A 27,690-nucleotide genomic window follows, 5' to 3' on the forward strand; every position below is an offset into this window, starting at 1 on the left:
GAAGGAATGGCTTCCAGAAAGGGCTGATGAAGTAGCGCCGTTATGGGCACAGAGTGACATTATTAGGTCAGTCGGCCTTTTGCCCGCGGACACCTCTCTGGGATTACAGTCACCGATCGCTTCAGGGACACTGGCTTCTCAGTGACAGTTGGACCAGTGCTGGAAATGACTCCCCATGTGGCCCCTGGCTGCCTGCTTTTTCAGGTGGCAGCATGTGGCTTGGCGGGTTAGGATGCAGTGGCTGTGATCAGGAAGTTGCCGGTTCAAATCTCAAGATCAGTAGAATAATTGCGCCATTGGGCCCTTTGGATATAAGCATCTGATAAATAACTTAAGCATTCATAATCGGGTCTGCTGTTGGCTGAATCCCCACGAACCTTTTCAGGCTGGTTATTTTATTGAATTTAATATGAGCTTCAAGCTTATTCTAAATCTCTGAGGTTAGCGTCAGTGTTAAGCACCGGATTTCCATGGACTTGTGCAGCTTCGGAGCCAGGCAGATTAACACGTCTCCAGATCTGTGCTTGCAAGCTTACTGTTATCCCATGTGCGGGGTGTTCTTATTAATTATTTTTTTGTAGTTGCTGTCCCCCCCCCCCCCCACGTTTCGCGAAGCGTGTCCGATCTCGGTCGGCATCCAGGGGCCTGGCGTGGCCTTGTTTGTCTTGGAAATCTGGGGCATATTATGACATTGCCGTCAAGACGTGTCAGAGCAGGATGGATAGTGATAAGCAGTGCCCGTGTTCACGTGGGAGGGCTGGCGCGTGTGTGTGTGTGTGGCTCATGTGCATGCTCTAATCTCCTGGTGCCTGCTCTGCTTGTGAGAAAACGTGGTGGTAAATCACGTAGGCACAGCCACGCCCAAAATGTCACCAGAGCTCTGCCTCTCACTCTCCCTCCCAACTGCCTCTTGCTCTCCCTACCAACTGCCTCTTACTCTCTCCCCCCACTGCCTCTTACTCTTCATCCTGGGGGCTCTGCCTCTTACTCTCCCTACCAACTGCCTCTTACTCTTCATCCTGGGGGCTCTGCCTCTTACTCTCCCTACCAACTGCCTCTTACTCTCCCTACCAACTGCCTCTTACTCTCCCTACCAACTGCCTCTTACTCTCCCTACCAACTGCCTCTTATTCTTCCTCCCAACTGCCTCTTACTCTTCCTCCCAACTGCCTCTTACTCTTCCTCTCAACTGCCTCTTGCTCTTCCTCCCTGGAGCTCTGCATCTTACTCTTCTTCCTCCCTCTGCTCTCCCTCTTACTCTTCCTCCCAACTGCCTCTTGCTCTTCCTCCCAATTGCCTCTTACTCTTCCTTCCCGGAGCTCTACCTCTGCCTCCCCAGAACGCTGCCTCTTACTCTTCCTCATCGGAGCGCTGCCTCTTACTCTTCCTCACCGGAGCGCTGCCTCTTACTCTTCCTCACCGGAGCGCTGCCTCTTACTCTTCCTCATCGGAGCGCTGCCTCTTACTCTTCCTCCCCGGAGCGCTGCCTTACTCTTCCTCCCCGGAGTTCTGCCTGTTACTCTTCCTCCCTAGACTGCTGCCTCTTACTCTTCCTCCCCAGAGTTCTGCCTGTTACTCTTCCTCCCTTGACTGCTGCTTCTTACTCTTCCTCCCCTGGCTTGGTCTGGGCACCCATTCGGTTAACAGAATAAGAGGAACAGGAGAGCTTGGTGGTACCCCTGCTGGGCTGTCTGAACCTGAGCTGCTAATTGTGTTGATCCAAAGGATTACTGTCAGTGATGTTAAAACGTCAGTGACCTCCAAAGCTGATGCAATCAAAACATGAAGCAAACGATATATATATAACATGTAAACAGTTTACAAAAAATATCAACTACAGTCAGCCTGCATCTTACACGCTTTTTGAACAATTGTTGTTCAAAAAATATAAAAACGTACTGTACTGTGCATGTGCAATGTTTTTCATAAATTTTCCATAAACAATACATTATAACAACTGCTGTAGTTTTTACATAGAATTTACATTATGTATGTACAGCTCTGTAACCTAGGTATGATTTAAAGTATACGACAGGTTAGGAATAGGTGTATATGCAAAATAAATATATACGGGTCTTGAGCGTACACAGTTTTGGAGTATTGCGGAGGGTTGTGGCCATGTAGCGTGTAAGAACACTGTATATGTAAAAGTAAATAATATTTGAGGTAGTCGGACTATTATAGAAATTAATTATAAAGAGATAGATGGTAAACAGTAATATGGCATTAAGTGCATGACTGACAACTGAAAAGCAAATTTCCAAAACTTACTCAATCTGTTTTTTTGTGCATGAGATGAGACCGCTAATGACCTAAAGGCAGGTTCCTCAGCACGTTACGAGACTGGGACCCAAAACTCCATATGTAATTGCTTACAAATTCCACAGAAATTTCCTCAGACGTACCCTGTGGAAATTTGCCCTTCGGTTTATCATTGGTTATTGCCCATGTTTACATATGACACACTTATCTCTGTGAGCTGCAATGTTCCATCGCGTATTGATGCGAGACATATTGCTCTTCTCCGCCTCCTGCCTGACCAGCCCCTGTTGCACGATCACCCCCCCCCCCCCTCGGTACCAGCTGTTCTCTAATGCTTTCTTTGTGTATTATTTGTGATTTTGAAGCATCTATAACTCAGTGAGGCTGTGCGTGTCTCTGCTGAAGTTTGGAGGTGCTGCTCCTCTTTCCCTGGGGTTTGGATTCTGCGGATCCCGGGCACTGAGCGGCCGTGACGTAAGCAGGCCCCCGGCATTAGAGGGGGTGTAAACAGCGTCTGCGTCTGAGTGACATGCGATCTCTGTCCGTCTGCTGTGTCGCAGCACTGCCTCCCCTCTTATCTTTCCCACCATTAAAGAATCTGTTGTGACAGATCAGCAACGATTAATCCAAGTGAGTAAATTTTACTATCCAAGTACGGGAGGCCGGATTTAGTTAATTTCTTCAGTACCCCAGTGGATCATATGGCCCCTGTGAATGGCGCTGTCTGGGGCGTTGGCGCTGCCCGGGGCGTTGCTGCTGCCCGGGGCGTTGCTGCTGCCCGGGGCGTTGCTGCTGACCGGGGCGTTGCTGCTGCCCGGGGCGTTGCTGCTGCCCGGGGCGTTGCTGCTGACCGGGGCGTTGCTGCTGACCGGGGCGTTGCTGCTGACCGGGGCGTTGCTGCTGCCCGGGGCGTTGCTGCTGCCCGGGGCGTTGGCGCTGCCCGGGGCGTTGCTGCTGCCCGGGGCGTTGCTGCTGCCCGGGGCGTTGCTGCTGCCCGGGGCGTTGCTGCTGCCTGGAACGTCTCATTGCTATCAAAGCTCGTCATTCATACAGGTCTGGGCACACGGTAAATGGTGAGGTGCTGCTCTGTTATGCAGCCCAATCACAGCTCCCCTCTCTTTCGCTGCCTAATCACAGCTCCCCTCTCTTTCGCTGCCTAATCACAGCTCCCCTCTCTCTCGCTGCCCAATCACAGCTCCCCTCTCTCTCGCTGCCCAATCACAGCTCCCCTCTCTTTCGCTGCCTAATCACAGCTCCCCTCTCTCTCGCTGCCCAATCACAGCTCCCCTCTCTCTCGCTGCCCAATCACAGCTCCCCTCTCTCTCGCTGCCCAATCACAGCTCACCTCTCTCTCGCTGCCCAATCACAGCTCACCTCTCCCTTGCTGTCCAATCACAGCCCCTCTCTCCCTCTCTGCCGGCAGGCCAGCCAGCTCGGACTCTACCGTGCCTTTGTGGACAACTACGAGGTTGCCGTGGAGACGGCCGAGAAGTGCTGCCAGGCGAACACACAGTTCGCTGAAATCTCAGAGGTAGGATGGCACCCCCCCCCCCCAGCAGTATGGGGTCAAAGTTTATCCTTACCCTCCCTGCAGGGCTAAGTCTAACGGAGGGACAGTTAAGTCCTTCCTCTGCATAAGCACTCCGTCAGAACTTCCCAGTAACCCTTGTTACTGTAGGTTACATGCACTGAGCAGGAACTGCTCAACTAAAGAAGAGGCGGGGGGCACTTTAATGCCTTCAGCCCCAGTAGGAACCATATTAGAGGTACCAGCAGCTTCCTCAAGGAGACTAGGAACACATTTTTGATTGGATCTTCCCTTGAGGCCATCTGTGTATTTGGCTGGTCCAGTTTCACTGGTGAGAAGCAGTGAATTGCTGTTTACAGAACGCTTTATGGAACATTGTTCAGTGTATCTTGGACCTGCCCGCCCCAATTTGTGTGTCTTGTATTAAACCCTGCGGAGGAGTTTGTGGTAACTAGGAGACGGGAGAAGCGGCATGCTGGTCTGAGGAAGAGCCAGGAGCATCGAAAGTTGCTGACGACGAGGTGCAGGAATGTGGGAACCTGAGAGCTCACTGGAGCTCAGCTATCCATGTGGAGAAAAGCTGATGCCCCTGCCATGATATGGAGGGCCTGTCTGACGCAGTAGGAAACTAATGCCTCTTCAGGGTCTACAGAGCTCTGCTTTGACCTTTGACCAGAACGGCAATGAAAAGTGGACCTCGGGCCAAGGGGGAAAAAAAGCCCAGATCTCCATTTGTCCGTCTTGTTTTCTCTGCATGCAGGGATGTGATCCGATTAGTCTCTGCCCACACCGTGACACTGTTGACCTGTTTCTCATTTGAAAACACTGAGCATGCTCCAGTAGGACTCCAGACAGGGACTTGTGGGATTTCCTTTTTGAGAAAGTCAGGGCTTCAGCCCGATAAGATAACGTTGGATCGCTGCTGGTATTCCTGCTGGTGTTTTTGACGTAAGACCAGCAGACAAACAGGAAGACGGGAACCAATTAGAAAGCCACGATAGTTTTATCATCCCTCTCCTGCCCTTGTATGTGCTGATATGTTGGTCATGTGTACAAACAAGTAGTTCCCATGCTCCAGGTAAAAAATGCTGAACTAGTCTGGAATTTTTAACATATTCAACTTCTACGGTTTTTATGAGATCACATAAACATGTATAAGTGTATAGGTTAATAAGAATGTGTTTTTGGTGAAGTGTAGAGCTTCTAGAGCAGTGTTTCCAAATGCAGTCCTCAGAGACCCCCAGACAGTTCACGTCCTACCGGGAGCAAAAAAAAATGTGGACTGTCGGGCTGGGAGCTCAGAGGGAGCAAAAATGTGCGCCGTCTGAGGGTCCCAAGGACCGGATTAGGGAACACTGCTCTAGAGGTCTCCTTGGCACTTTGCTCCATGGTTGATTATTAATGAATGAGCGAGTCAAGACACTGGATCTTCTTTTGGTCACAATATCTTAAGAACTGCATTTCTTTCTCCTTCTGGTCCATCAGAACCTCAAGATCCGGAGTGGCAAGGATTGCAAAGACCAGATGGTGAAAAACTCACTGGAGGGTAGGCGACCTGCTGTGTGACATTGATGTTTTGCAGCGAAATGATACTGCTCTTGCCCCAAATTTTGGGTCCAGGAGTTGATGCTGATTTTCATATTTTGTCTTAGCTCTCCTGTACAAACCAGTGGACAGAGTGACTCGGAGTACCCTAGTGCTTCATGTGAGTAGACATGAACCATGATTGAAGCCTCGTGACCAAATTAGGGCCATTATTCATCACACCCGAAGTAGCTGCTGAAGTTTCATTAGAGGAACATCGCAGTGCACTGCAGGCAACATGACTCTACCGTTTCTCTTCTGAGAAACATCTCAGAACCTTTCAGAAAATTTGAGCAGCAATTAGCACAGAGGTTACAAAACTGGACTGGGCGGGGTTAAATAGCTATAGGGCACCTAACCTGCTTCACATTATCTACAGTAGCTGAGTAAGTATCTTTAATCTGTAATGTTTAATATTAAGTGCTGTTCTGTAAAAGTTGAATCCCGTAACCAGCTAGGTGATCAGTTATAATAAAGCTCTTCGATTTACAGTGAATTTTGAGCTTGAGGTTGTCTTTGATGTGGCTTCTCTGTGCAGGACCTTCTAAAGCACACGCCCTCCAGCCACCCAGACCACCCGCTGCTTCAGGATGCCCTGCGCATCTCCCAGAACTTCCTGTCTAGCATCAATGAGGAGATCACGCCCCGGCGCCAGTCCATGACCGTCAAGAAGGGCGAGGTGAAACCACCGTCACAGGCCTTAGGCTGCCAAAGCCATGGTCCCTCATGGGGTCTATGGTCTGCTTAGTTGTGATCTACAGACCTAGAGGTTCTGTCACTGTAATGTCAGCCTTGTCATGAGATGATTCAGTATCTTCCTGGTCACTTTGATGCATTCGGCTGCTGTTGTCAGGCTGTCTAAGGGAAGGTCCACCGCTCTGGCAGATACTGCCCCATTTGTCTTTGACTGGCTCCGTTCCTTTCGCCCACACCATCCGTATCTTGCAATTTCAAGACGTCTCTAAGCCACAAAGCGAGCATTGGAGAATAAAGAGCTGGAAGGACTTTGTGTTCCGCTCTTAAAGGATTGTGTTCCGATTGCTCTGAAGCACAGGCTGAAAGGATCCGTTGCTTTGGAGACGCAGAGCTCCCTCTCTGCCAGGAACAGACTCTGTGATCGAACGCCCCCGGGGAAGCAAATGTGGAGACCTTCCCTAGTCTAGTTCCGGAAGCATCCAGTGCCACGCGGTTGGCTCCGGTTTCCCTGGATGTGCCACACGCCTGGCTGCTGCCTCTGGTGTCACGCGGTCACTTGCTCTGATTGGTTGACAGGTCCAGGGCATGCTGGGAAGCTCCCCCCGGGGGGGGGGGAGGGGGTGGCAGTGGAGGTGGCATTAGCTTGCAGCAGACGGTACTCTGAGATAAAGATGTGGTCCGCAGCCCTAATTTACTGTAATGAGCCCAGCCAGCTTCTCCCTGCTGTGACCATTCATTATTCATGCTGACGACAGGCAGGAGTAGGATGCCATCCTTCAGGTGTGGGGGAATCCCCTGTGGGGGCGGGGGGGGGCACGGTCATTATTTTTGAATCTTATTTGGACACCGCCTCAGCCTCCCCAGTCGCCCATAGCCGTTCTAGCTGCTCATCAAATATTGATCGTGGGGACATGAAAGAGGAATTATGGAAATCGAAGCGGTGTGTTATCCGGACTCGCCGTCTACCGGGCCAGAACCTCCTCATGTGACACAGAGCCGTGGCCTTCTATGAATCAGAGTCTGGAAACTTCTCTAAAATCGGCGAAAGCCTAGCAGCTGGGGTCCTGCCCACATGCATCTTTCTGATGGCAGACGAACGAGATGCTCAGGAGATGGATGCGGTTTTACGTGTGTGACTCGGTCACCACCTCCGTGCCTGATCACAGACTTGTACAACGGCCTGCTCTCATTGGTGTGAAGCCTGCGTTTAAACGTGCACTTTTGTTTTTCAAGAATCTGGTCACGTGATGCTCTTGCATGCACTGCTTGTTATTCATGTATAGTTAAAGTTGTCCCCAAGTCCTCAGGGGGTGTGTCACAGTATCCTCTGCACTGCGGTAATTTTGTCCAGGGAAAGGCTGATTGTTGGGGGAGAGCGGGGGCTACTGGCAGATTTGAGCTTATGTCTGCGGGACTGTGGAGTCTGACTTTCTGTAATTCTCTGTATGCAGCAAAACGGTAAAAAGGACACAGATGGGACAGGAACAGAACAGACACTGAAAGCGTTTTGCCGGCTAGAGCCCCCTGGTGGTTAACGAGGGACAGAGGAGAGCATGCGGTACTGCGTCTCTTTCTGATGCACTCTCTTTCTTGCATTGAAGATGGAACTAAATCTAGGAAACCAGCCCTAATGCCCCCCTCCCTTCCCATGTGAGTCAGGCGATGAGTCAAAATCGTCTCGAGTCGTGTTCCTGCATCGAGGCGAATCACAGGGCTCATAATTCAGTAAAAAACAATAAACAGCCTCAGAACAGTACAGTTCCAGTACAGGACGAATATCCTGTTTCCCAGCGAGGGGTACCCCACACCCCCCCCCCCCCCCTGCCTCCACACACACACAGACACACACACAGACACACACACACACACAACTCCCTTCCTTTCCGACCGGATGTTGACCTTCGCCCCCCCGACAGTGTGTTTACTGAAAGCTTCCCCGGAAACTGTTGTGAAGGATTTTATGAATGGACACCGCAGGCGTTAAACAAACGATGGTGTTCCTCATCATAATAAACATCACAGGGGGGGCTCACAAAGGGCGCTTTCTGAAACGCGCGCAGCTAGCAGTGGGGTTTTGGGAAGCCGCTCAGCCCTGCGCACTTTCTCCTTCCTCTCCCCTGCAGGGTGCCGGCTATGTGCCTTAAGAGCTCATTAACATTCACTGGTCTTGCCTGTTATGCTGTTACTGGTGTCAGACAGTCTGATCAGCTTGTGCTGTTTCTCCATGCGAGATTAAGCGCCCTGACGCAGCTGTGTTGGGACAGCTTTGTGTGAGAGACGCTTTTATGTGACGTACCTCTTTGAGGACGAAGGGACAGTCAGTCCCAGAAGTACCCAGGGGTTTGGGTCTTGCTGATGGGCCCAACGCTCAGATCGCTCTGCTGATCCCGGGGTTGCACCCCCTTCAGGCTGCCCTCGAAATCCTCGCTCCTTCAAGCTGGAATTGGAGCAGCGACCTGAGGATCTTCAGCAGTGTCCATGTATAATTACAGACCACAGCGTTAATCCCAGTCATGCTTCTGCTCCTGCTGCACATCTGCAGAGTTTTCACACTGTGCATCTGTATTTAACGGAAGAGGATTAAAGTGTCCTTAGCCCCCCCCAAACACACATGTTTCTATTCATCTCTTTGTGGGGCCTGTTCATTCATTTCTGTGAGTAAAACAAACCCTAATCCTGACAATGACAAACTTAACCCCCACCCAGCCCTAACCCTTAACCATAAGTAACCAAGCAAAATACAATTTTTGCATAGAACTGAGGTTATCTTTGTAGGGACAGAAAAAATGGGCCCCACAACATCAAAATAACATTTTTTATCACATTTTGTGGGGACATTTGGTCCCCACAATATATACAGTATATAATCCCCCCCCCCCCACACACACACACACACACTCCCGCACACCCAGTTCCATTGGATGGGATGTCAGCTGACTCCCTGAGACGTGTGACCTCTGGACACTCTGCAGCTTCCTGTTTCCGACAACTTCTCGAGGGTGACACTCTAAAATGAGTGTGTGTGCATGCGTGTGTTCAGCCATTAAAGCCCAGCCCCAAACTCCTCTGCGACTGGTCACCACAGGAAGTCAAAAGTGGCCTCTCTCGCCCCCCCGACACCACAGGGAAGGTCGTGTATGGACCAGCGGAGCAGAGAGACGAAGGCCCGCAGCTGAGAGGCACAAACAAAACTGTGGAACCAGTCGGGCCGCAGCTTTCTGCCCCTAGGGAGCCACGGATTGCGAGACGCGATTCCCCGGCTTGTTTCGAGGGTGTGGCACATTATCCCCGGAGCAGCCGATCTATTCCGTGATCATCAGGAATTCTGAAGCTTTATTTGAATAGTTTATTAATGTTTTACCGCAAGGATACCTGGAAAGCTTAGACAGAATCCCAGAAACACCGTGGTCAGAGATGAAGCACTTTAATGAAAAGGCACTTAACCCGGACGCCACCATGGACAGTGGTGTGACGTCACCAGCCGGTTCCCGTCGCAACAGCCGGTGGCGGGACGGTCCGGATAAACACGGAAGGCTCCGGCAGGGAGAGCTCAGCATGATGTCATTCCTGAGCTGGTGGGATCTCTGAAGGACACACTAAATCTGACTTCACTTCACAACGATGGTGAGCTTTTAAATCGCTCTCTGGCCACTCATGCGGTCAAGATAAGCTCACCATCATTGTGAAGTGAAGTCAGGTTTAGTCTCGACAGGCCAGAACATTTCCACTCTACCTCTGACTGATCCTCTTGCTAATCTTCACCATCATAAACTAACTGGCATTACAACAAGAAAAATACAATATACCATTTAATGCCTGTGGTTTCACTGAGGGCAATAGGATTTCTTTTAATTTTTTTCCCCGCATAAAATCATTGGGGAAAACCTTCAGCTAAGTGCAGGTAGTATAATGTAACCCCATCCATAGTGTGTCCTGCTTTGATCCCTGCATTTCCGGGTACAGTCTCCAGCGTCATCACAACCTGGTAGTAGTGGTAGGAATATGGACAGATGTACAAGAGCGACACCTCTTGCCAGTATTTGGTACAACAGCTTGTAGTAGCAGTTTTGTATATGTATAATATTCATACTTATTTATGCATATTATGTGTGTATAACATTATAAAATTATAATATTATTATTTAATTTACATTAACATTATATCAGGATTATGATCAAAGTCTTTTTGTAGAGTCTGAGCCAGCTTTGTCTCTGAATGGCTGAATGATTAATTGATTGAATGGTTGACCAATCAGGTGACCCCAAATTATCCCCCTTCCCGTAGAACCGGCAGCTGCTGAAGGACAGCTTCATGGTGGAGCTGGTGGAAGGAGCCCGTAAGCTGCGCCACATGTTCCTCTTCACTGACCTGCTGCTGTGCGCGAAGCTGAAAAAGCAGACCGGAGGGTGAGTGGGCGGGCCCCTTTCCCCAAGCCACACCCCCATCTCCGAGGGACACCTTTACCTGCCTTAACCACAACCCCACTTTACTAACCATGCAAACCCTCAGTCACGCCCCCACCTTCTTACCCAAATTCCTAGCCACACCTCATCACCTTGGCCTCACCCGGAAAGTTTTACTGTAACTATGCCCCCACTTTCTTAGCCACATCCCATAGTCTTGGCCACACCCACCGTCTCTAATCACACCCCTGCATACTCCAGCCACTCCCCCACCTACCGTAGTTACACCCCTACTTCTCACGGCCATGCCCCTTCGCAGCAGAATGATTACCTCTGAGAACATGGGTCCCTGTTAGCTACTTGCCTAAGGTGTGACATTGGGGGTGGGTCTTAAATGTTATCAGCGGGAGTGGTGTCCTGACTCGCTGACCTCAGTAGGTTCAGTGACAGATTCTGTGCGCGCGTCGTCACTTTGCGGGTGGCCAGTGTGTGTTTCCTCTTCACCGTCTCCCCTTCCCTCCGCAGAAAGGGCCAGCAGTACGACTGTAAGTGGTACATCCCGCTGTCCGACCTCACCTTCCAGACCGTGGAGGAGTCCGAGTCTTCGCCCATCCCGCAGGTCCCAGATGAGGAGATCGAGGCCATGAAGATTAAGATTTCACAGATCAAAAACGAGATCCAGAGGGAGAAGGTGTGTCCTGTGGACGTTTACAGCCCAATATGGACACTTTTGCAAATTCATGCATTCATGCCTGTATTCCTTCATTGCATCCCTCCCCCTCCCACCCCCAGAAAGCCAACAAAGGTGGAAAGGTGGTGGATCGGCTGAGGAAGAAGCTTTGTGAGCAAGAGTCTCTGCTGCTGCTTATGTCGCCCTGCATGGCCTTCAGGGTGCACAACCGCAACGGCAAGGTGAGCTGCCATCACCAGGCCATTTCTGGTACTGCAGGTGGTGCATTACAAGTCCATTCCAAGTGGTTCAGGAAGAGGAGGCCCCGTCTGCTGCCATGTTTGGATGTTAAATGATAATGTCCTCTTCACCCTGCCCTTAAAATGAAGGACAGCCACCAACTTTGTTGATGCTCTCAAGCTACAGGCTGTTTAATCTGTTGGAGGTGACTTCCATTCAGCGTAGAGTCTTATTAGCCCTGTTATTTGGTGAGACTTTGCGCTTGAGGTGCAGGTGCTCACCGACTGGATTATCTTTATTCATCAGACTCGGGCAAAAAAAAGGCCTTTCTGTTGTATAAGTGATAATGCTGCAGGTGATCATACCTGAATACTCAGGCTGAACCCAAACTCAATGTGAGCCTGAGGAGCATAATCCTTTTAAAATTTGTACCCACTTATACCTGATTTAGATAAATTGGCTGTAACTTCTCCTGACCTGCCTGTAAGGGAGAAAAAGGCTGCCTCGAAAAAGCATGGCAGGTCCCATTCTATGACAAGACCAGCATCTATGTCTGCTGTTTGCTGCGGCTTGGGTGTGAGGTAAACGTGGTAGCCAGGGCTGAGTTTCCTCTGTGACCAGGGTATGTACAGCTGCAGTCACATGATTATGGCTGCAGTCACATGATCATTGCTGCAGAGGATTAGGCCTCACGTAGCTCAGGGGGCAGCAGTGGTGACTGGGCTCTCATGAACAGTGGATTTGAAAATGGCCCCAGCTCTCTGTTTATTGGTTTCTTCTAGAACAGTGTTTCCCGACCCGGTCCTGGGGGACCAGCTGACCATTCGTACTTTTGCTCCCTCCTGGCTCCCTGCCAGACAGTCCACGTTTTCGCTCCCTTCAAGGTTCTGACTATGGCTCCCTGAGGACCAGATTGGGAATACCGCTCAAAATTTTTCCCCTTCTGGTCCCAAGACATTCACTACAACTGAGTTGTTGACATCAAACCGCCTTTATAGCGTGTGTCTGTTGGCTAATTGACTTCCAATCAGGGGACCTCAGTTTTGTTTCCTTAGGGTTGACCCTGGAACACCAGTTTCCATAACTGGGTAATGAGTGGTTAAAGGATCTCAGCACCGACATATGAGGCCTTCTCTCCATGCCTGGTTTGTGTGTCATCTCTCAGGTGACGCCCCCTTAGGGCTGTACTTGTAATCATCAGGTCGCTGGTTTAAATCCCATAGTGATTTTGCCGTTGGTCCCCTGAGCAAAGCCCTTAAACCTCAGTTGTGCCAGACACCGGCAGATCGCTCTCTCAAGAAATGTACGTAGCCTGGAATATAAATGTGATAATTCCGAAAGTCACCTTCATCCGTCTGTTCCTGCCTTGCAGGGTTACATGTTTCTGACCTCCTCGGACTACGAGAGGGCCGAGTGGAGAGAACTGATCCGAGAGCAGCAGAAGAAGAGTGAGTCACCCCCCCACCCCCCCCTGCCTCGGTGTAGCCATAACCAGGTGTAACTAAACCCTGTGACTAAACACACTCTTGTTTCATCTTCTGTCTCCCCCCGCAGGCGTTAAGAGCTTCTCGCTGACCTCAGTGGAGCTTCAGATGCTGACCAACTCGTGCGTGAAGCTGCAGACGGTGCACAGCATACCCCTGACCGTCAATAAAGAAGGTGTGAGAGCTAACCTTTAACCTCTGACCTCAGTGCAGTCAAGGGCCACAGCCGATCTTTAGCTTTAGCTGTGTGTCAGACTGGTAGCATAGCTGTTATTCTTTAGTTGGTTGTTTGGTAGCATCTTGCACTGAGTGGATTCAGCTTTTTCCAACAGAAAGAATGTATGATCTCCAGGCATTACTGATAACATGAGAATATAATCACACCCTTTCCTAGGAAAATTATCCCAGCTGCAGGTGCTGCCTTGCTGGACGTTAATGTTTTTTTCCAGTATTTTCTGCCAATCCGGTCTTTGGCGTTTGTAGGTAGTTTCCAGTAAACAGTCCCTGCACAAAAATTTTACTGACAAAAAGAACTGATAATATTCTTGTACAATGTCAGCTGATGTTGACAACTCACTAAATTTACATTATTAGAGATGACTATAGACAGACACTAATTCAGATTAAATTACTTTGGACCAGATTAAATTAGATTTATTTGTTTTTAAAGCTTCTCATTTCTCATTAAATGGCATTGAGATCATACTACTTTAGACAATCATTGATCCAGGGCATTAAGAATGAAATAAGAACAATTTGTTGCAGAAAATGGATTGAAACAGCACTTTAGACAACAGAATATGCATAATGTACTGTATCTTGAAACATCCCAAAGATTAAATGTGGTTGCACAGCCAAAGCCAGCTGGGAAGTGGCTTGTTCCAGTAACTGACTGGTTTAATGTTCAGCTTCTCTGCTTCCTCTCTGTAGATGACGAGCCTTCAGGTCTGTGCGGCTTCCTGAATGTCATCGTCCACTCTGCCTCGGGGCTCAAACAGAGCCTGAGTAAGTCGCCGTACCTGTCTATGTGTGTTTATCCTGTTTTGTTCATAGCTACTCTTCCTGCCCCCTCCCATCTACTCTGGCCATTCTCACCATCTGTCTCTAGGCAGACAGCAGGAATTCGCCAATGCAACAGCTGTTGGAATACAGCTGACGTGGGGGGGAGTGGGGGGGGGGGGTGGATTAACAGAGCCCGTTATGTTACTCCAGCTCATGGGGGAAAGTGGAGATAGGGGCAATGGAGGTCACTTGAAGGACAGGTTTACCAAAAGAAGTGTGACCATTCTGATGACCCGGGGGGACCTCTGCTGCAAAGGAGGCCAGGATGGGGTTGGTTAGGGTTAGTTAATTATTACTATCCCTCGGTTAGTAGTTAGTAGTCTGCAATCAACCCTTGTCAGTCTTCCTTATTTGATCACATGGTGCTTAAGGCAGCTCGCTGCTCTTGGAGTTACAGCCACAGGACTGTTCAGGTTCAGTCGGACGCTCTCCGCTCTTTCAGCCTTGTCGCTTGCTAAGCTGGCCAGGAGAGTTGCCTACTTTGCCCGTGCTTTGAGTCCGACTGCGTTATGCAGAAACAAATGGCTTCTGGGTCACTGAGATCCACACTGGCCTGATTTTCTGCCTGCTTCTGGACAGTCAGTGGTGGGGTGACCTCACCAGCTAGAGGACAGTATGTGCCGGAAACTTCTGTAAAGTCGAACCCCTTGATACCCTTGAATTGTCCGCCCACCTTTGCCGATGGGGTGTAACCCAACAACCTTCCGTGCAGATCTTTACTGCACCTTGGAAGTGGACTCCTTCGGCTACTTCGTGAACAAGGCTAAGACGCGGGTGTACCGGGACGCAACAGAGCCCAGCTGGAACGAGGTGAGCCTCTGACTGCCCTCTTTGGGCTCACCTTCCCCCCTCCCGTGAGACTGTACGATAACTGCTGCCCCATTTCACACACAGGAGTTCGAGATCGAGCTGGAGGGCTCCCAGACCATGAGGCTCCTCTGCTATGAGAAGTGTTACAACAAGATGACCCGAGTGAACAAGGAGGACGGGGAGAACACGGACAGAATTATAGCTAAAGGCCAGATCCAGGTGGGGCGACGTGCAGGCAAAGTGCTGCTGTCAGGGTGGGGTGATGATTATTTGGAATAACCTCTGCCGGTATACAGCACAGGATATGTGTGTGTGTGTTTGTAGGGTGGATTACAAGGATTAAATCTCATATTTATGTGATATTAATAGAACACCCTTTTATATTTTTAATCTAGCTGCAGATAATAGACTACAGAAACTAGATATCCATAATTAGGTCAGACACAATACATTTATTAAATGACCTGATTAGCTTGACCGGAGATGAATTTGAGACAGTAGTGCTGTGTTTGTCATTCGCACAGCTACACTGGAATGCCTGTTTGCGCTTATCCCATCCTGCTCTCCTTTGCAACACACACACACACACACATTTATACAGTTGAGAGTGATGTTCGGGGTCCCATCACAGGATCAGCCCATTATCTGGAGGCCTTGGAGCATTTCTGGGTGGGGGGGGGGGGGGTAGGGGTAAAGGGCTATTCTGCCAAAGATGGGATCCAAACCAGTGACCTTTCCGATTGCAGGAGCAGAGGCCTAGATCGCAGCCCACACGCCAAACATTCTGACTTTGGTAGAGGTGGCAATGAAACCAGATCAGTAAAAGAAACCCTAACCCCCCCCCCCTCCCCAGCCTCAACCTCAGTATCCCCTCACCTGGCGGGTAACACAGGCCTTCACTTGTTTTCTCTAAGTGCAGGTCTAGAGCGTGGAACAGGGCCCCTCCCTGTACCGGATGGGCTTCCTCGGGGATGAGGTTTCCACACAAAGGCCTCTCTCTATTCATGTCCTTGTCTGCTGAAGAGTGGAAATGTGTCGTGAGCTTTGTCCTCCCCTCCACCCCCAAGATTCCAATGTCCAATAGCACTCCCTAAACCCCCCCCCCCCAAGTCTCCCACCTGGTGTCTGTCACCTGCATACTCCTCTCAGGCCCCTGTTCATCGTGTCCCTCCCCCACCCCCCCCCCACCCCCTGCCTCCAGGGCATTGTCACCTTACCCAGATAGCTGTACCCCCTCCCAGTGTCAGTGAGGACCTGGGTAGTGGGGCGAGGGGGTCACTTAAAGACAGCTGTGAAGGGAACTCAAGACTCAGCATCCCTGGCTTCATTCTGATTGGCTCTCCTTTTCCCTGAATGACACCTGCCGATCAGGTTCAAAGGGGGCCCACTGGGAGGCCAGAGCGTCCAGGCCACCTGATTAGTGGGTGACAGAGAATGTGAGCAGTGTGTGAGCGAGGAGCGGAGAGTGAGAGGAGCGGAGAGTGAGAGGAGCGGAGCAGCCGGAATTTGTTCAGCGCGTGGAGAGGAAGGAAATTTTAGTGGCGCGAGGAGCGGTGTTGAGCGGAGTGGAATTAGACCGGAAGAGTGGGCGGAGCCAACAGCCTTGTGACGGAGGAGCGGAAATTCTCACCGCTCCACTCCGCTCACATGCTCTGCTGGGTGATGCCTCGTCGCCGTTGCCAGGGCAATGCTGTGCATAGATCAGAACTAGATGATGGCTGCAAGGATCCAAAAACATTTACATCTCTTATTTTATTGCTATTTTATTAAGAATTATGACCAGTAGCAGAGATATTGACTGTAGGATTTATTTATCTGAAGAGCTAAGATTGAAAGTCCTCATACGAATGCCGGTAGGGTGACCTTGTGTCAGGAGTAAAAGAGGGACGTATTTCAGATCACTGGGTGTGCTGCCTAATGTTTGCCTTGGAACACTGCCCGGGGTCAGAGGTGAGGGGTCATAGGTCAGGGATGGTATTATGTGACCTCAGGGTGCGTGTGCATGTGCTAAGCCGTGGATTTAATGCACGGTGTAGAAGAAGGGAGAGTAGAGAGGGTAGGAGAGACATAGGAGAAGCTGTTTGTCTGTTCTGGATGGAACCGCCTAGTAAGTCTGTAGGAATCTTAGTCTTAACTTACCCTAGTCAACAGAAGTCTGGAGAGGATTGGGCTCATACCCCGTAAGGACACGCCTCTTCAGCACCAGGCTCACTGCAAAGGTGTGTTGGCATAACATTCAGAATGAAACAAACGCCTGGCCTTCTAGGAGCTTCAATGAGCTGGGGGGGGTGGTTGCCCGTGGTGACAGGCAGGTATTTTGAGATCGTCAGGTCTGTTGGTGAATATCTACAGTCTGTGCACCTCCTCACATTGGGGACAGCTTTGCCAAATTCCCCCGGTTGCCATGACGGCAGCTGAGTTTAATGAGTCGTTTATTTAATGCGGCAACTAAACATTCATGAGGAATGAGGCTTTGAACCCTGCAGTGGGTGGGATTAGCGCCCCCTCTCAGGCTGATGGGTTTAACTCATTTCCTTTTAATAGGTCAAATCAGACTGACTGATAAAGCAGGTTAATCCTGCCGTGCTTAAACAGACCAGGCACGTGTGTCGTGTTCTTAGACGCTAAGCTAATAATTAAAAAGAAAGCCTTGCATCGCTGAAACATTTAGTGATCAAGTAGCTAACAGGCTAAATCTAAGGGATCACTGAGCTTAGACAATGATTTTCACTGCATGGTGTATTTATCAACCATGGTATCTTCTGACTAGGTTCAAGTCTCTGCCTGGGTCACATGTGTGTGGAGTTTGCATGTTCTCCCCATGTCGTCGTGGGGTTTCCTCCGGGTACTCCGGTTTCCCCCCGCAGTCCAAAAACATGCTGAGGCTAATTGGAGTTGCTAAATTGCCCATAGGTGTGCATGTGTGAGAGTGTATGGTGTGTGAGTGTGCCCTGCGATGGGCTGGCCCCCCATCCTGGGTTGTTCCCTGCCACGTACCCATTGCTTCCGGGATAGGCTCCGGACCCCCTGCAACCCAGTAGGATCGCGGTTTGGAAAATGGATGGATGGATGGTATCTTCTGATGCTAGGTCTCGATTGCTCTCTTGCTCTGATCATGAATATCTTAAGCCTCCGATGCCTTTGCAAGTTCTGGGCTCTACACCAGTTTGAGATTCTGATCGCTTGAGTAGAGTGAAAAATATCCCACTAGGAAGCACGCATTAATCCCGGACATGGCCGACTTTCCGCAGTACACATAACGAAGGTGAAGATGACATATCTGTGTCTGTTTGGCTTCAGCTGGACCCTCAGACGCTGCAGGGAAAAGACTGGCAGAGGTCGGTCATCGCCACAAACGGGGTGAGTCTTGGAAGGTCGCAGCCAGTGGTGTCAAGCTATAAATGGTAGTGTGTAGGGGGGGGGTGAGCCCAGTAACTTGCATCGGCCTGTGATCCTGTGAACAGATTGAGGTGAAGCTGTCCATGAAGTTCACGAGCCGGGAGTTTAGCCTGAAGAGGATGCCGTCGCGAAAACAGACTGGGGTCTTCGGGGTGAAAATCGGCGTGGTCACCAAGTGAGTCTCCCCCTGTGCCGAAACAGAGCAGGGTCTCTTGGAAAAACACACAAACGTCCCTGTTATACAAATTTTATTTAGTTCAGTGCTTTGTAGTCACTGTTACTCAACATGTAGGTTCATACTTTTGGGAAAAGTATTTACCCATTTATAGTGGTGGATATTTTAGGGATTTAAGTGTACTTCGTCCTGAGTATAACAGAGCCTCATCCTGGCACTTAAAGTAGAACTAGAATTTACTGATCAGTAGTCATTGTTGACACAGCAACGAAACGTGTCCTCTGCATTTAAACCATGTGTGACATCGTGACATAGCAGGGGGCAGCTAATTCAGCACCTGGGGAGCAGTGCTTGGGGGTGGTACCTTGCTCAGGGTACCTCAGTAGTGCCTTGCTGGTCGGGGATTCGAACATGCACTCTTTCAATTACAAGTGCACTTCCCTAACCATTAAGCCACCATTGCCCAAGTGTTTCATAGAGATGTTTACCACACAATAATACAGTCAAACTCAGACCAGCCTACCTTAACAGGGAGCTTATCCCAGATCTGGCTGCTCCAGAGGTATCACCAGGGGAAACCTTGGAAAACCTTTGAGTACAGCTTAAAATCCGAAAGAGGGCTATTTTTAGTTTTATTTTACAGAGATGCTTACAAATCAAAGACAAGGACAAATCAAAATGACGAGGGAGAAATCTGGGAGGCCAGAAATAGCCTTGAGTAAGATGGGAGGCTGATGTCTGCTTTTGTCTTTCATCTGAAATGGAAGACAGGAAGTGGGAAGCTCCGCATATTTTTTTCAGAAGGTCTTTCATGCTATGACATGGGAGGCCGGATGTACCTTCTTCATAAGTGTAAAAAGAGACCGGTGTCCCATTTCCAGTCTAAAAGAATAAACGCTTTTGTCACACTGAACTGTATCTGCCCAAAATCAGACAGCCGAACCACCGGTCCCGACTGCAGGGAGCTTCGGTCTTATTTGTGAATTATTTGACAATAGATGTGCACAGAAAGGTTAGCAGCACCATTGCTAATTTTGTATGTTTCCAAGAGATCCGCGCGTTACTCCAGAGATCCGATGATAGATAAGCATATTCTGTGTACCTGTATAGCATCCACCCATCTGAAACTAGCATATTATATAACATTCTGTTGAGTTGCCTAGCAGCTAAACCTGCTCTGTGTTACCAGATACCCTAGCCATTGTTAAAATGTTTGAACAAACTCTGGAACTCCTGTTTACAGCATCATCACATGTGGCCGATGGTGACCACTCTCACTCGAGACAGGGAGGCCAGGTCACAGGGCTAATTTAGTCCTGGAGGAAGGAAGTCAGGTTAAATAGAACCAGAAACCCAAACCAGGAGGTTGGATTACCTGGTATGAGGGCTTTGGCTAGTCCAGGAGGCATTTGCTACCGCTGGTTACTCCAGCCTGTACTTTCTGGCCAGGTGATAAATGAAAAAAAAACAGTTCTTTTTTTTTTTTTTTAACTGTAACAAACCCTCATACCGTGACGATTTTCAAAAGTACATTGACATGTATTTAAGCCGACTCTTTTGTCCAAAAAAAGTGAGGCGTATAATGCGTAAGAAGTATGCCTTTGGTTTTGTTTGTAGTCAGCTGCTACTTCCTGCTACCCTGCCAGTCTTTCCGTCACTGTGTCTGGGTCCACTGGTTCAGAATACCACTGAAACCACACTGAGGTCTGAAACACCTGAAAGCACATCTTTAGCGTAAGCTCGCGGAAAATATCCTCATGTGAGATCGTCGCATTCATTTCTTTGTTTCCATGCAAAATCAGTACGATAATGCATTCCGGCGCATTTCAGCACAACACGCTACTGCTGTCTCCCGATTAGATGACATCACAGTAAAGTCATAGGCAAGATGACCTTTTCTTGATCAGTGCAGCCCCCTTGTGGTATTTTTCTCGGTTTCGTTGGGTGTAACTGGGTAAAAGCAGCAAAAGGCTTGTCAAGAGAGTAAAGGGCCCTGCTGCTTAACCTTGGGCAAGACACTTTATCTGAATTTCTCCAGTAAAATATGCAGCTGCGTATATCAACCAACCATGTGAACAGTAATTTTGTAAAATGATAATTAACACTAATTATGATCCTCGGAAATCAGAGACTAATGTACAACATTACATACAACATATGACCTACTTCTAATAAAGTGAAAATTTCAGCAATGGGAAAGGCATTGCGGATGTTTTCTTTCAAAGTTTCGAACAATCAAACCTTTATGGAAAATCTTTTAACTCTTGATCATAACTTAGGGAATTAACAGCATTAACAATCTAATTAAGGTGCTAGTATATTGCAGGACACAGCAGTGTAATGTTTTACAAGGGCAATTACAATACCTGAAAGTTATTAAAGGTTTGTTTAGGCCAGCGTTTCTCAAACCAGTCCTGGGGGACCCAAACCTTCTACATCTTTACTCTGATTGATTGGTTCAGGTGTATCTGAACCGGGGAGGGAGCAAAAATGTGGACTGTCTGGAAGTCTCCGTGGTCTGGTTTCAGAAGCATGGGCTCTAAACATTGTTGGCCAAAGCATGTGACATGGGATTTGACTCGCAACTGAGGGGGGGGACGATCTGGAAAGTGAAAATGCTGTTCTCTCGATTTTTATGCAAGCTACTTATATGGCGTCTGTTTATACCAAGCTGTAGAAATAAACATCGAACCATAAACGTTACTTGGCAGATACCCCCCAAGAGTGTGATACCTGAAATGAGATTCTCCTGTTTGCAGTTTTTCTTATGTGTCGAGAAGCTGCAGTCAGTTGAAATATTTACCCAGCTTGCAAAGTCAGCGGCAAAGCTGCATGGAGTGCAGCTGGTGACTCTGTGTGTGTGTGTGTCTATGTCAGGCGGGAGCACTCCAAGGTGCCCTACATCGTGAGGCAGTGCGTGGAGGAGGTGGAGCGGCGGGGCATGGAAGAAGTGGGCATCTACCGCGTATCAGGCGTGGCCACCGACGTCCAGGCCCTGAAGGTGGCCTTTGATTCCAGTGAGTCTTACTGCCTTCTTGCCATGTGAGGGCAGTAGAGAGCTACACACTGTGCCATGGCAATGCCTTGCTATTTCTCCGGAGGTGGGGCAGTGTTATTTTTTTGAGGTGTCTGATTGTCAGCCCCCAATTAATTTTATGTAATACCTTAATATTTTCTTTCAAGTAAAAAAAATAAAAAAGTTTTCGGACAAAAGGTTCTCATTCAAAATTGTAAGGCATTAAATAAAATGTATGGGGAATGAAAACCTTCGTCTGAAAACTTTTACTTTTTTTGCTTGGAAAAAAAGTTTCATCCTGCTTGGTACAGTTTGTTTAAAGGTCAGTTTTACAACTTGAGTTCCATGTAATTTTTAAAAATTATGAAAAACGTATGTCTTCGAAAATATAATCAAAGGACTCTCTTCTTCGCAGAGATAAAACCAAAACCATCAAAAATAAAAAGTAGTGAATTATTATACTGTTGGTGGCACTGACTTGTACGTTGTGAAACATGATGTCATCTTAGGTGCACTTCCTGTATCTGTGGGTCAGCTGTTCCCACTGTCGTTCCTGCAGACAACAAAGACGTGTCCGTGATGATGAGTGAGATGGACGTAAACGCCATCGCCGGCACGCTGAAGCTCTATTTCCGGGAGCTTCCAGAGCCCCTCTTCACCGACGATCTGTACCCCAACTTTGCCGGAGGCATTGGTCAGTTGTGACCTGTTCCTATAGCGGCCCTCTGTGGCCATGCTTTGATCGTTAGTTGCTAGGCAGCTTTAAACATTAAAACATCACTAAAATGTAACAATACTACCACACTGCTTTTTATCACTTTGTCCTTCCATCTGATAACAATGGATTACATCACAATGGATAAACAGATGTTAAGAAAATAGCTTTGTATCAATCCAGGACCCATCTGTTTGTTGGGTATGCTGGTTCACAGAAATGTGCCTTAATGAGCTGCTTTGTGTCATTGCTGTAGCCCTGTCAGACAGTGTAGCCAAAGAGAGCTGCATGCTCAACTTGCTGCTTTCGTTGCCTGAACCCAACCTGGTCACCTTCCTGTTCCTGCTCGACCACCTGAAAAGGTACCGACCTGCATCATTTCCTGATGGCTCCTCCGGTCACAGACCACGGGTCTAAGCTTCCTACAGTTCCAGCCCCTAACTCCACCTCGAATGACTCCCCCTTCTCACTCAGGGTGGCCGAGAATGAAATCGCCAACAAGATGTCGCTCCACAACCTGGCCACGGTTTTTGGTCCTACCCTGCTCCGCCCGTCTGAGAAGGACAGCAAGATCCCCACCAATCCCACGCTCCCCATCTCCATGGGCGACAGCTGGTCACTCGAGGTCCTGTCACAGGTGCGGTCCCACGACATCATGTAGATCAGGGTTTCCAAACCCGGTCCTTGGGGACACCCAGCTGGGAGGGAGCACAAACCTGGACTGTCTGGCAGGAGACTTTTATCGCTGTATTGTATGGCATCTTGCTGATGACAGATAAGACGAAATGCAATCGATAAACAAAGGGGGTGCATGGCAAAATGTTATGATCAACGAATTTAGCAGAGAGCTGCTCTTGATTAATGTATTTAGCCTGTAAAATATACCCAGCTGGAGAAATATATAGAGACTGTACGTCACGTGGATCACTTTTTAATAATGGTGACAGCATTTGATGTACTCAAGGGCCCACAGACATGACCATTCTGCGGAGGTCAGGCTCGACCCGACAACTTTCCTATCACGGGCACAGAGGTTTAGCCTGCTGCGCCACACACTGTCCTCCCCACACACTTCTGACTACGATTTGCTTGTCCTCCATCTCTCTCCAGGTCCAGGTCTTGCTGTACTTCCTGCAGCTGGACACCATCCCCACACCAGATAGCAAGCGACAGAGCATCCTCTTCTCCACAGAGGTGTAGTGGGAGCAGGAGAAGCAGAGCCGTATGTGCAAGAGGCCAGACTGGGAGCTCCCTGGTTCACAGGGGCTGCTGTCCATCGGCACTGAAAGCAGTGCACTGTCGTGTCAGCTGCTCGGTCACTGGCCCTTGCATAAAGCGACCATCAGAGGGCACCATAACGGCACCAAACTGACACGAGAGCCTCCTGAAAACACATTCCTTGTGCTGTTGTCTTCTGAACATTCTCAGTTGACTGTGTTTCGTTAGGCTGAGACTTTTTGGTGTTTTCTTTTGTCTCACTCTCATTTTAAAAAGTCTGTAACTGGTGTGCAATCTTTTTAGTCAATCGGTATGTGTGCTTGAAGTATTATAGTTGAAATCCGTGAAAGCTGGTGAGGGAGGCAGGAAGACCTTGTTTGTTGTTGAAGGCCGGGTGCCTTTGCTATGGTTCCCTATCTCACGATGTTACACGTTACTCTCTTCTTCAGACAGGTCACCTGCCTTTCTTTAGCATTCAGGGTTTGCATAAACTGCGGAGATCACCAGGACAGGCACAGGCCTGAAACTGCTTCATATTCTCTGCAGCTTGTTTTTCGGGGCTTACTGAGAGCCTGTAACGCCACACTGCTTTGACTAACTTGTGACAATCGAGTGTGCCATAGGAGTATCTAGGAAAACCTTGGTTGTCGTGAGGAGGAATCCTCTGAGAATTAAAAGTAGTGTTACTACTGAGGGAATGCAGTTAGCCGTACTGACATTTTAACATCTGCATTTGTAGATAAGTATTTTTACGAGGCCAGGAAAAAAAAAAACAGAGCATGTGAAGACATCTCATTGGTGACAGATGTTTTGCTAAGATTGACGTGAGTCAGGAGCTTGGAATTTGCATCAGTGTTGTGCCTGGGTCTAATCAGTGTCTGCAGGGCAGGAGCTGCTCATGAGGAAGCGTCTTACCTGCGTGCTTCTTCCCAGGCCGATAGCTGCTCTGGGGCACAAGGGTAAGACCTGGAATGTCTGCATTATGGGTTAGACCACCTTCTTGAATTATGTCATCGTACTTACATTGTCTCCGTGGTGAAGTATGCCAGACATGAGCTGATTCAGGTGTCGTCCGTCAGACTGTCATTGGCTGATGTTCCGTATGTGTGCGTAGCCGCTGCCTGTGCTCTCATGATAACTTATTCCAGGCTACCAGCATCTCTGTTTTACGTAAGTTTAACACGCTAATCCAGTGTGTCGCTACTGTACATCTCATAGGAAGTATAACGTGAAAACATTCTGTAATACGGGCAACTTGAAAGGTGAGCTTTGACTTTGTATGTATTTTTTTTTTCTTTCATTGAGAGCATTATCGTATGTTTTTCCAATTTGCCGCAAATGGTGTACTTTGTAATCGCTTCACATAACTTAAAAAAAAAAAAAATACCCAAGCTGTCAAAGATTGCTTTATGAATAGGTTGTTAACTCTTACCATTTTTAGCTCAGTGGAAATGCATCCATTTAATCTGAAGCTCCTTGGGGAGTGCTGCAGGCTGCCCCCTACTGGTCAAGGTGATCTCTACATCAGCACATTGCCTCTCCTGTCCTTTCTTTTCAATGGGGGCGGAGCTTCGGAAAGAGCAGCCCACTGTTAACTGGTAGATGCAGAGATGCACGGCAGGCAGGGTGTGTTGCAGTTCAATGGACTATAGATGGTATCCCGCTGCACTCGGCATAAGTAGCGAGTCATGTGGATTGCCATATAGTTGCGATCCAACCCACCTACATACCAGTTAGCTGATCGTAATAAGTGCAGGTTTATTTATTTGTATCACTTACATTTTAGAGTGTTGTTTTGGTATGGCTTTCACCAGTAGTGTCATTCCACCCAACCTCTAAGCCGCCCAACCCAAGCTGGGATTTCACTGCTCCTGGGCATAGTTGGGATGGGTGGGAATATTCTCAGCATTCTGTTAGCGGTTAGTAATCGGTGCTGTCAGCACTGGCTGGTAACATGCCCACTGTAAACAAGTCATCAGAGGGAGGTTCTATGTTATGTCTAAAATCTAAGCGTAACAGTTTACTAATTGCCAGTGGTGCATTTTGCTGGTTTTGTTTGCCTTCCCCAATATTATTTTTCGTATTTCGCTTGTGTCTTAATGATCTTGGTTTGAATTTTTTCTTTTTTTTTTGATAACAAATATATCAGAGGATAGTGATATGTGTTATTTCTTTAATTTTTTTAAAACCTCTAACATGCAGGCATGTTGATTTCAATGTGATGATTTTTAGAAGTATTTCTCTCAAGGCTAATGTTTGTTTTTTATTTACAGAAGCTAAGCTAAGCCATTTCACCCAAAACGTTTTTTTGGGGAGATCATATACAAATGTCGACAATGTTTTTTAAAAGCGAGAAGGAAAAACTGGCAAACATTCCTGTTGTCTGAGTTTGTGCATCCTTTTTTGGACAATGAGAAGTAGCCTTTAAGGGAGAAGGCTCCTCCTCCTGGGGAAGCTTCAATGTTTATAGGCTGGCAGAATCTTGGGACTCGTCTGATTGGTTGGTTGTCTGGGAACCAGAAGCTCTTGGTGCCAGTTGTAGATGAGTCCCATGCTCAGACCCGCCGTGACTTGCAGGGTCACGCCATGGACCACCGACAATGGGGATGAAGAGAAATGTATGAAGAGTGATAACGGAAAGGGTGAGGGGGGTGCATCTCTGGTGGTGGTGGGGTGTGGAAATGCATTAACAACAAACTGATGTTACCTTCAAACAGGAGCCGGGTTTTGATGAAAGTCGCCCCTTTGAACCCACTATAGATTCAAACATTCAGAACTTTAAAAATGGTTTTGTTTCCCACTTCAGTTACTCTGCCTTATGCTGGGCAGCTGCCCTCCATGTCTAAGCAGCCAGCAGCTCTTCCCTGGCAGTTTCCCCCAGACCTGCTGTGCCATACGAGCACATCAAAAAGCCGATCCAGACACGGGGTTCAGGGCGTAATGGTGCCAAGCTTAGGCGTATCCCATAGAGGCCCATCTTTTTAAACCTTTAATCGGAGCTCACCGAGTATGAAACTCCACCCTCCTGTCTGGGACGATAGCCTTTAATCAGTTTGGGTTTTACCACAGGGGCCGATAAGCCAGGTTGGTCAGGACGTTAAGGGTTGAGGCTTCCCAAAAACAGCACTGTGTGGACCTGTGGGTGACTCTCTCTCATTGTGTTTCGCTGGTTCTATCAGAAATTGGGTCTGAAGCCCGTTTGAGGCCCATTAATATCATTTGGGTGTTCTTCCCTATTTATTTATATGATTCCAGATATCCACTGTGATCACTGTGTCTTATGGAGAATGAAGTCTTTAAGGTCTTGAGTGTTCCTGCCGAATGTAAGCAGGGCCACGTCAGTAGTATGTAAGAACCCACTGATTCAGAAGCAGTCGGGGGAAGCAACAAGGTTTATATGTATATAACAAAGCTTCTGACTCCTTTCTCCCTGCCTTTTTCTTACTTATTCCAAAAATGTGCAGAGATCTAGGTAATGGGTTTATTTATTGAGATGTCAATCAAGATTTAACTATATAATTAGTAATTATAGTAGTAGTATTAGACTGTTTAGAAAGGCTACTTCTAACTGATTTTCCACATAATTAAAATCTTTTTTTATTGTAATTAGTCACTGACATAATCCCCTCAGACCTGAAGACGTGTAAATTGAGAAAGTTCTAATGTAAGATTTCATACTTTCTGAAAATGCTCTGCCATCACGAAAGACATGACAGCTTAGGGAACAACATGTAGTTGATACAATGTTTTTATTTATTTTTTTTCTAATTCCTGTTTACTGATCATGTTGCTGCAAAAAGGAAAGATGTTCCGGAACTGTTCACAGCTTCTGTTTGTACACGGAAATCTAAATAAAACCTCCCATACGTACGCAAGACTCTTTTCTCGCTTTACCCTGTAAGAAGTTCACTGGGCGGTGAGCAGCTAACAGAAAATGAGGGGGGGGGGGTTTGCACATTGTACTATATAATATCAATTATTACTTGGTCCCTCCAAAATTTGTTTTTACGAAACAGCCTACATTTTCCTGCCCTGGCTGGGCACCGTGGCCAAGCCCCTCTGGGAGCTTAAATCTACAACCTTCTGGCCACAAATATAGCTCTTTGAGCAGTACATCAGCTGTGGCCCACTAGGGACATCAGTGAGGGCAGATCTGATGTTTTCCAAAGCCTTTGGCCATGCTCTCTGTAAACGTTTCCTATTATTGTATACAAGACAAAGTTACATATAGTAAAGGTGAATAGTTCAGGCCCAGAAAGTAAAAACCCAGACCAAGATTTTGTTTCAACCAACCAGTGGAGTATTCTGTGACTCTTTATACTCAGCTGGTTGGTTGAAACAAAATCTTGGTCTGGATTTTTACTTTTGAGACCTGAACTTTCCACCTCTGCATATGAGGGAGGTTAGTAGAAAAAACGGAAAAGTCC

The 27,690-nt window shown here is 48.1% G+C and overlaps 1 protein-coding gene and 1 long non-coding RNA gene across 2 annotated transcripts in view; one reads left to right on the forward strand and one right to left on the reverse strand.

Moving 5' to 3' along the window:
- LOC125712472 (breakpoint cluster region protein-like) overlaps positions 1 to 27,133 on the forward strand; it is a 66,591-nt gene extending 39,458 nt beyond the window's left edge. The window contains exons 5-23 of the mRNA XM_048982526.1: positions 3,686 to 3,793; positions 5,276 to 5,336; positions 5,443 to 5,495; positions 5,913 to 6,053; positions 10,356 to 10,477; positions 11,000 to 11,165; positions 11,267 to 11,386; positions 12,757 to 12,832; positions 12,939 to 13,043; positions 13,799 to 13,873; positions 14,643 to 14,740; positions 14,825 to 14,959; positions 18,041 to 18,100; positions 18,205 to 18,314; positions 21,192 to 21,331; positions 21,890 to 22,024; positions 22,302 to 22,407; positions 22,520 to 22,682; positions 23,156 to 27,133. Of these exons, the coding sequence (XP_048838483.1) occupies positions 3,686 to 3,793; positions 5,276 to 5,336; positions 5,443 to 5,495; positions 5,913 to 6,053; positions 10,356 to 10,477; positions 11,000 to 11,165; positions 11,267 to 11,386; positions 12,757 to 12,832; positions 12,939 to 13,043; positions 13,799 to 13,873; positions 14,643 to 14,740; positions 14,825 to 14,959; positions 18,041 to 18,100; positions 18,205 to 18,314; positions 21,192 to 21,331; positions 21,890 to 22,024; positions 22,302 to 22,407; positions 22,520 to 22,682; positions 23,156 to 23,245 (2,064 nt within the window). The 3' untranslated portion in view covers positions 23,246 to 27,133. The remainder of the gene's footprint in view (positions 1 to 3,685; positions 3,794 to 5,275; positions 5,337 to 5,442; positions 5,496 to 5,912; positions 6,054 to 10,355; positions 10,478 to 10,999; positions 11,166 to 11,266; positions 11,387 to 12,756; positions 12,833 to 12,938; positions 13,044 to 13,798; positions 13,874 to 14,642; positions 14,741 to 14,824; positions 14,960 to 18,040; positions 18,101 to 18,204; positions 18,315 to 21,191; positions 21,332 to 21,889; positions 22,025 to 22,301; positions 22,408 to 22,519; positions 22,683 to 23,155) is intronic.
- LOC125712594 (uncharacterized) lies at positions 15,960 to 21,896 on the reverse strand. The gene is made up of 3 exons (XR_007383346.1): positions 21,809 to 21,896; positions 16,880 to 18,326; positions 15,960 to 16,458 (listed from the first exon to the last, which is right to left on the reverse strand). It is a non-coding gene; the product is annotated as an uncharacterized LOC125712594 (long non-coding RNA).
- Positions 27,134 to 27,690: the final 557 nt, after the last annotated feature.

The sequence above is a fragment of the Brienomyrus brachyistius genome, chromosome 2 (genome assembly GCF_023856365.1).
Source record: "Brienomyrus brachyistius isolate T26 chromosome 2, BBRACH_0.4, whole genome shotgun sequence".
Classification (NCBI taxonomy): Eukaryota; Metazoa; Chordata; class Actinopteri; order Osteoglossiformes; family Mormyridae; genus Brienomyrus; species Brienomyrus brachyistius.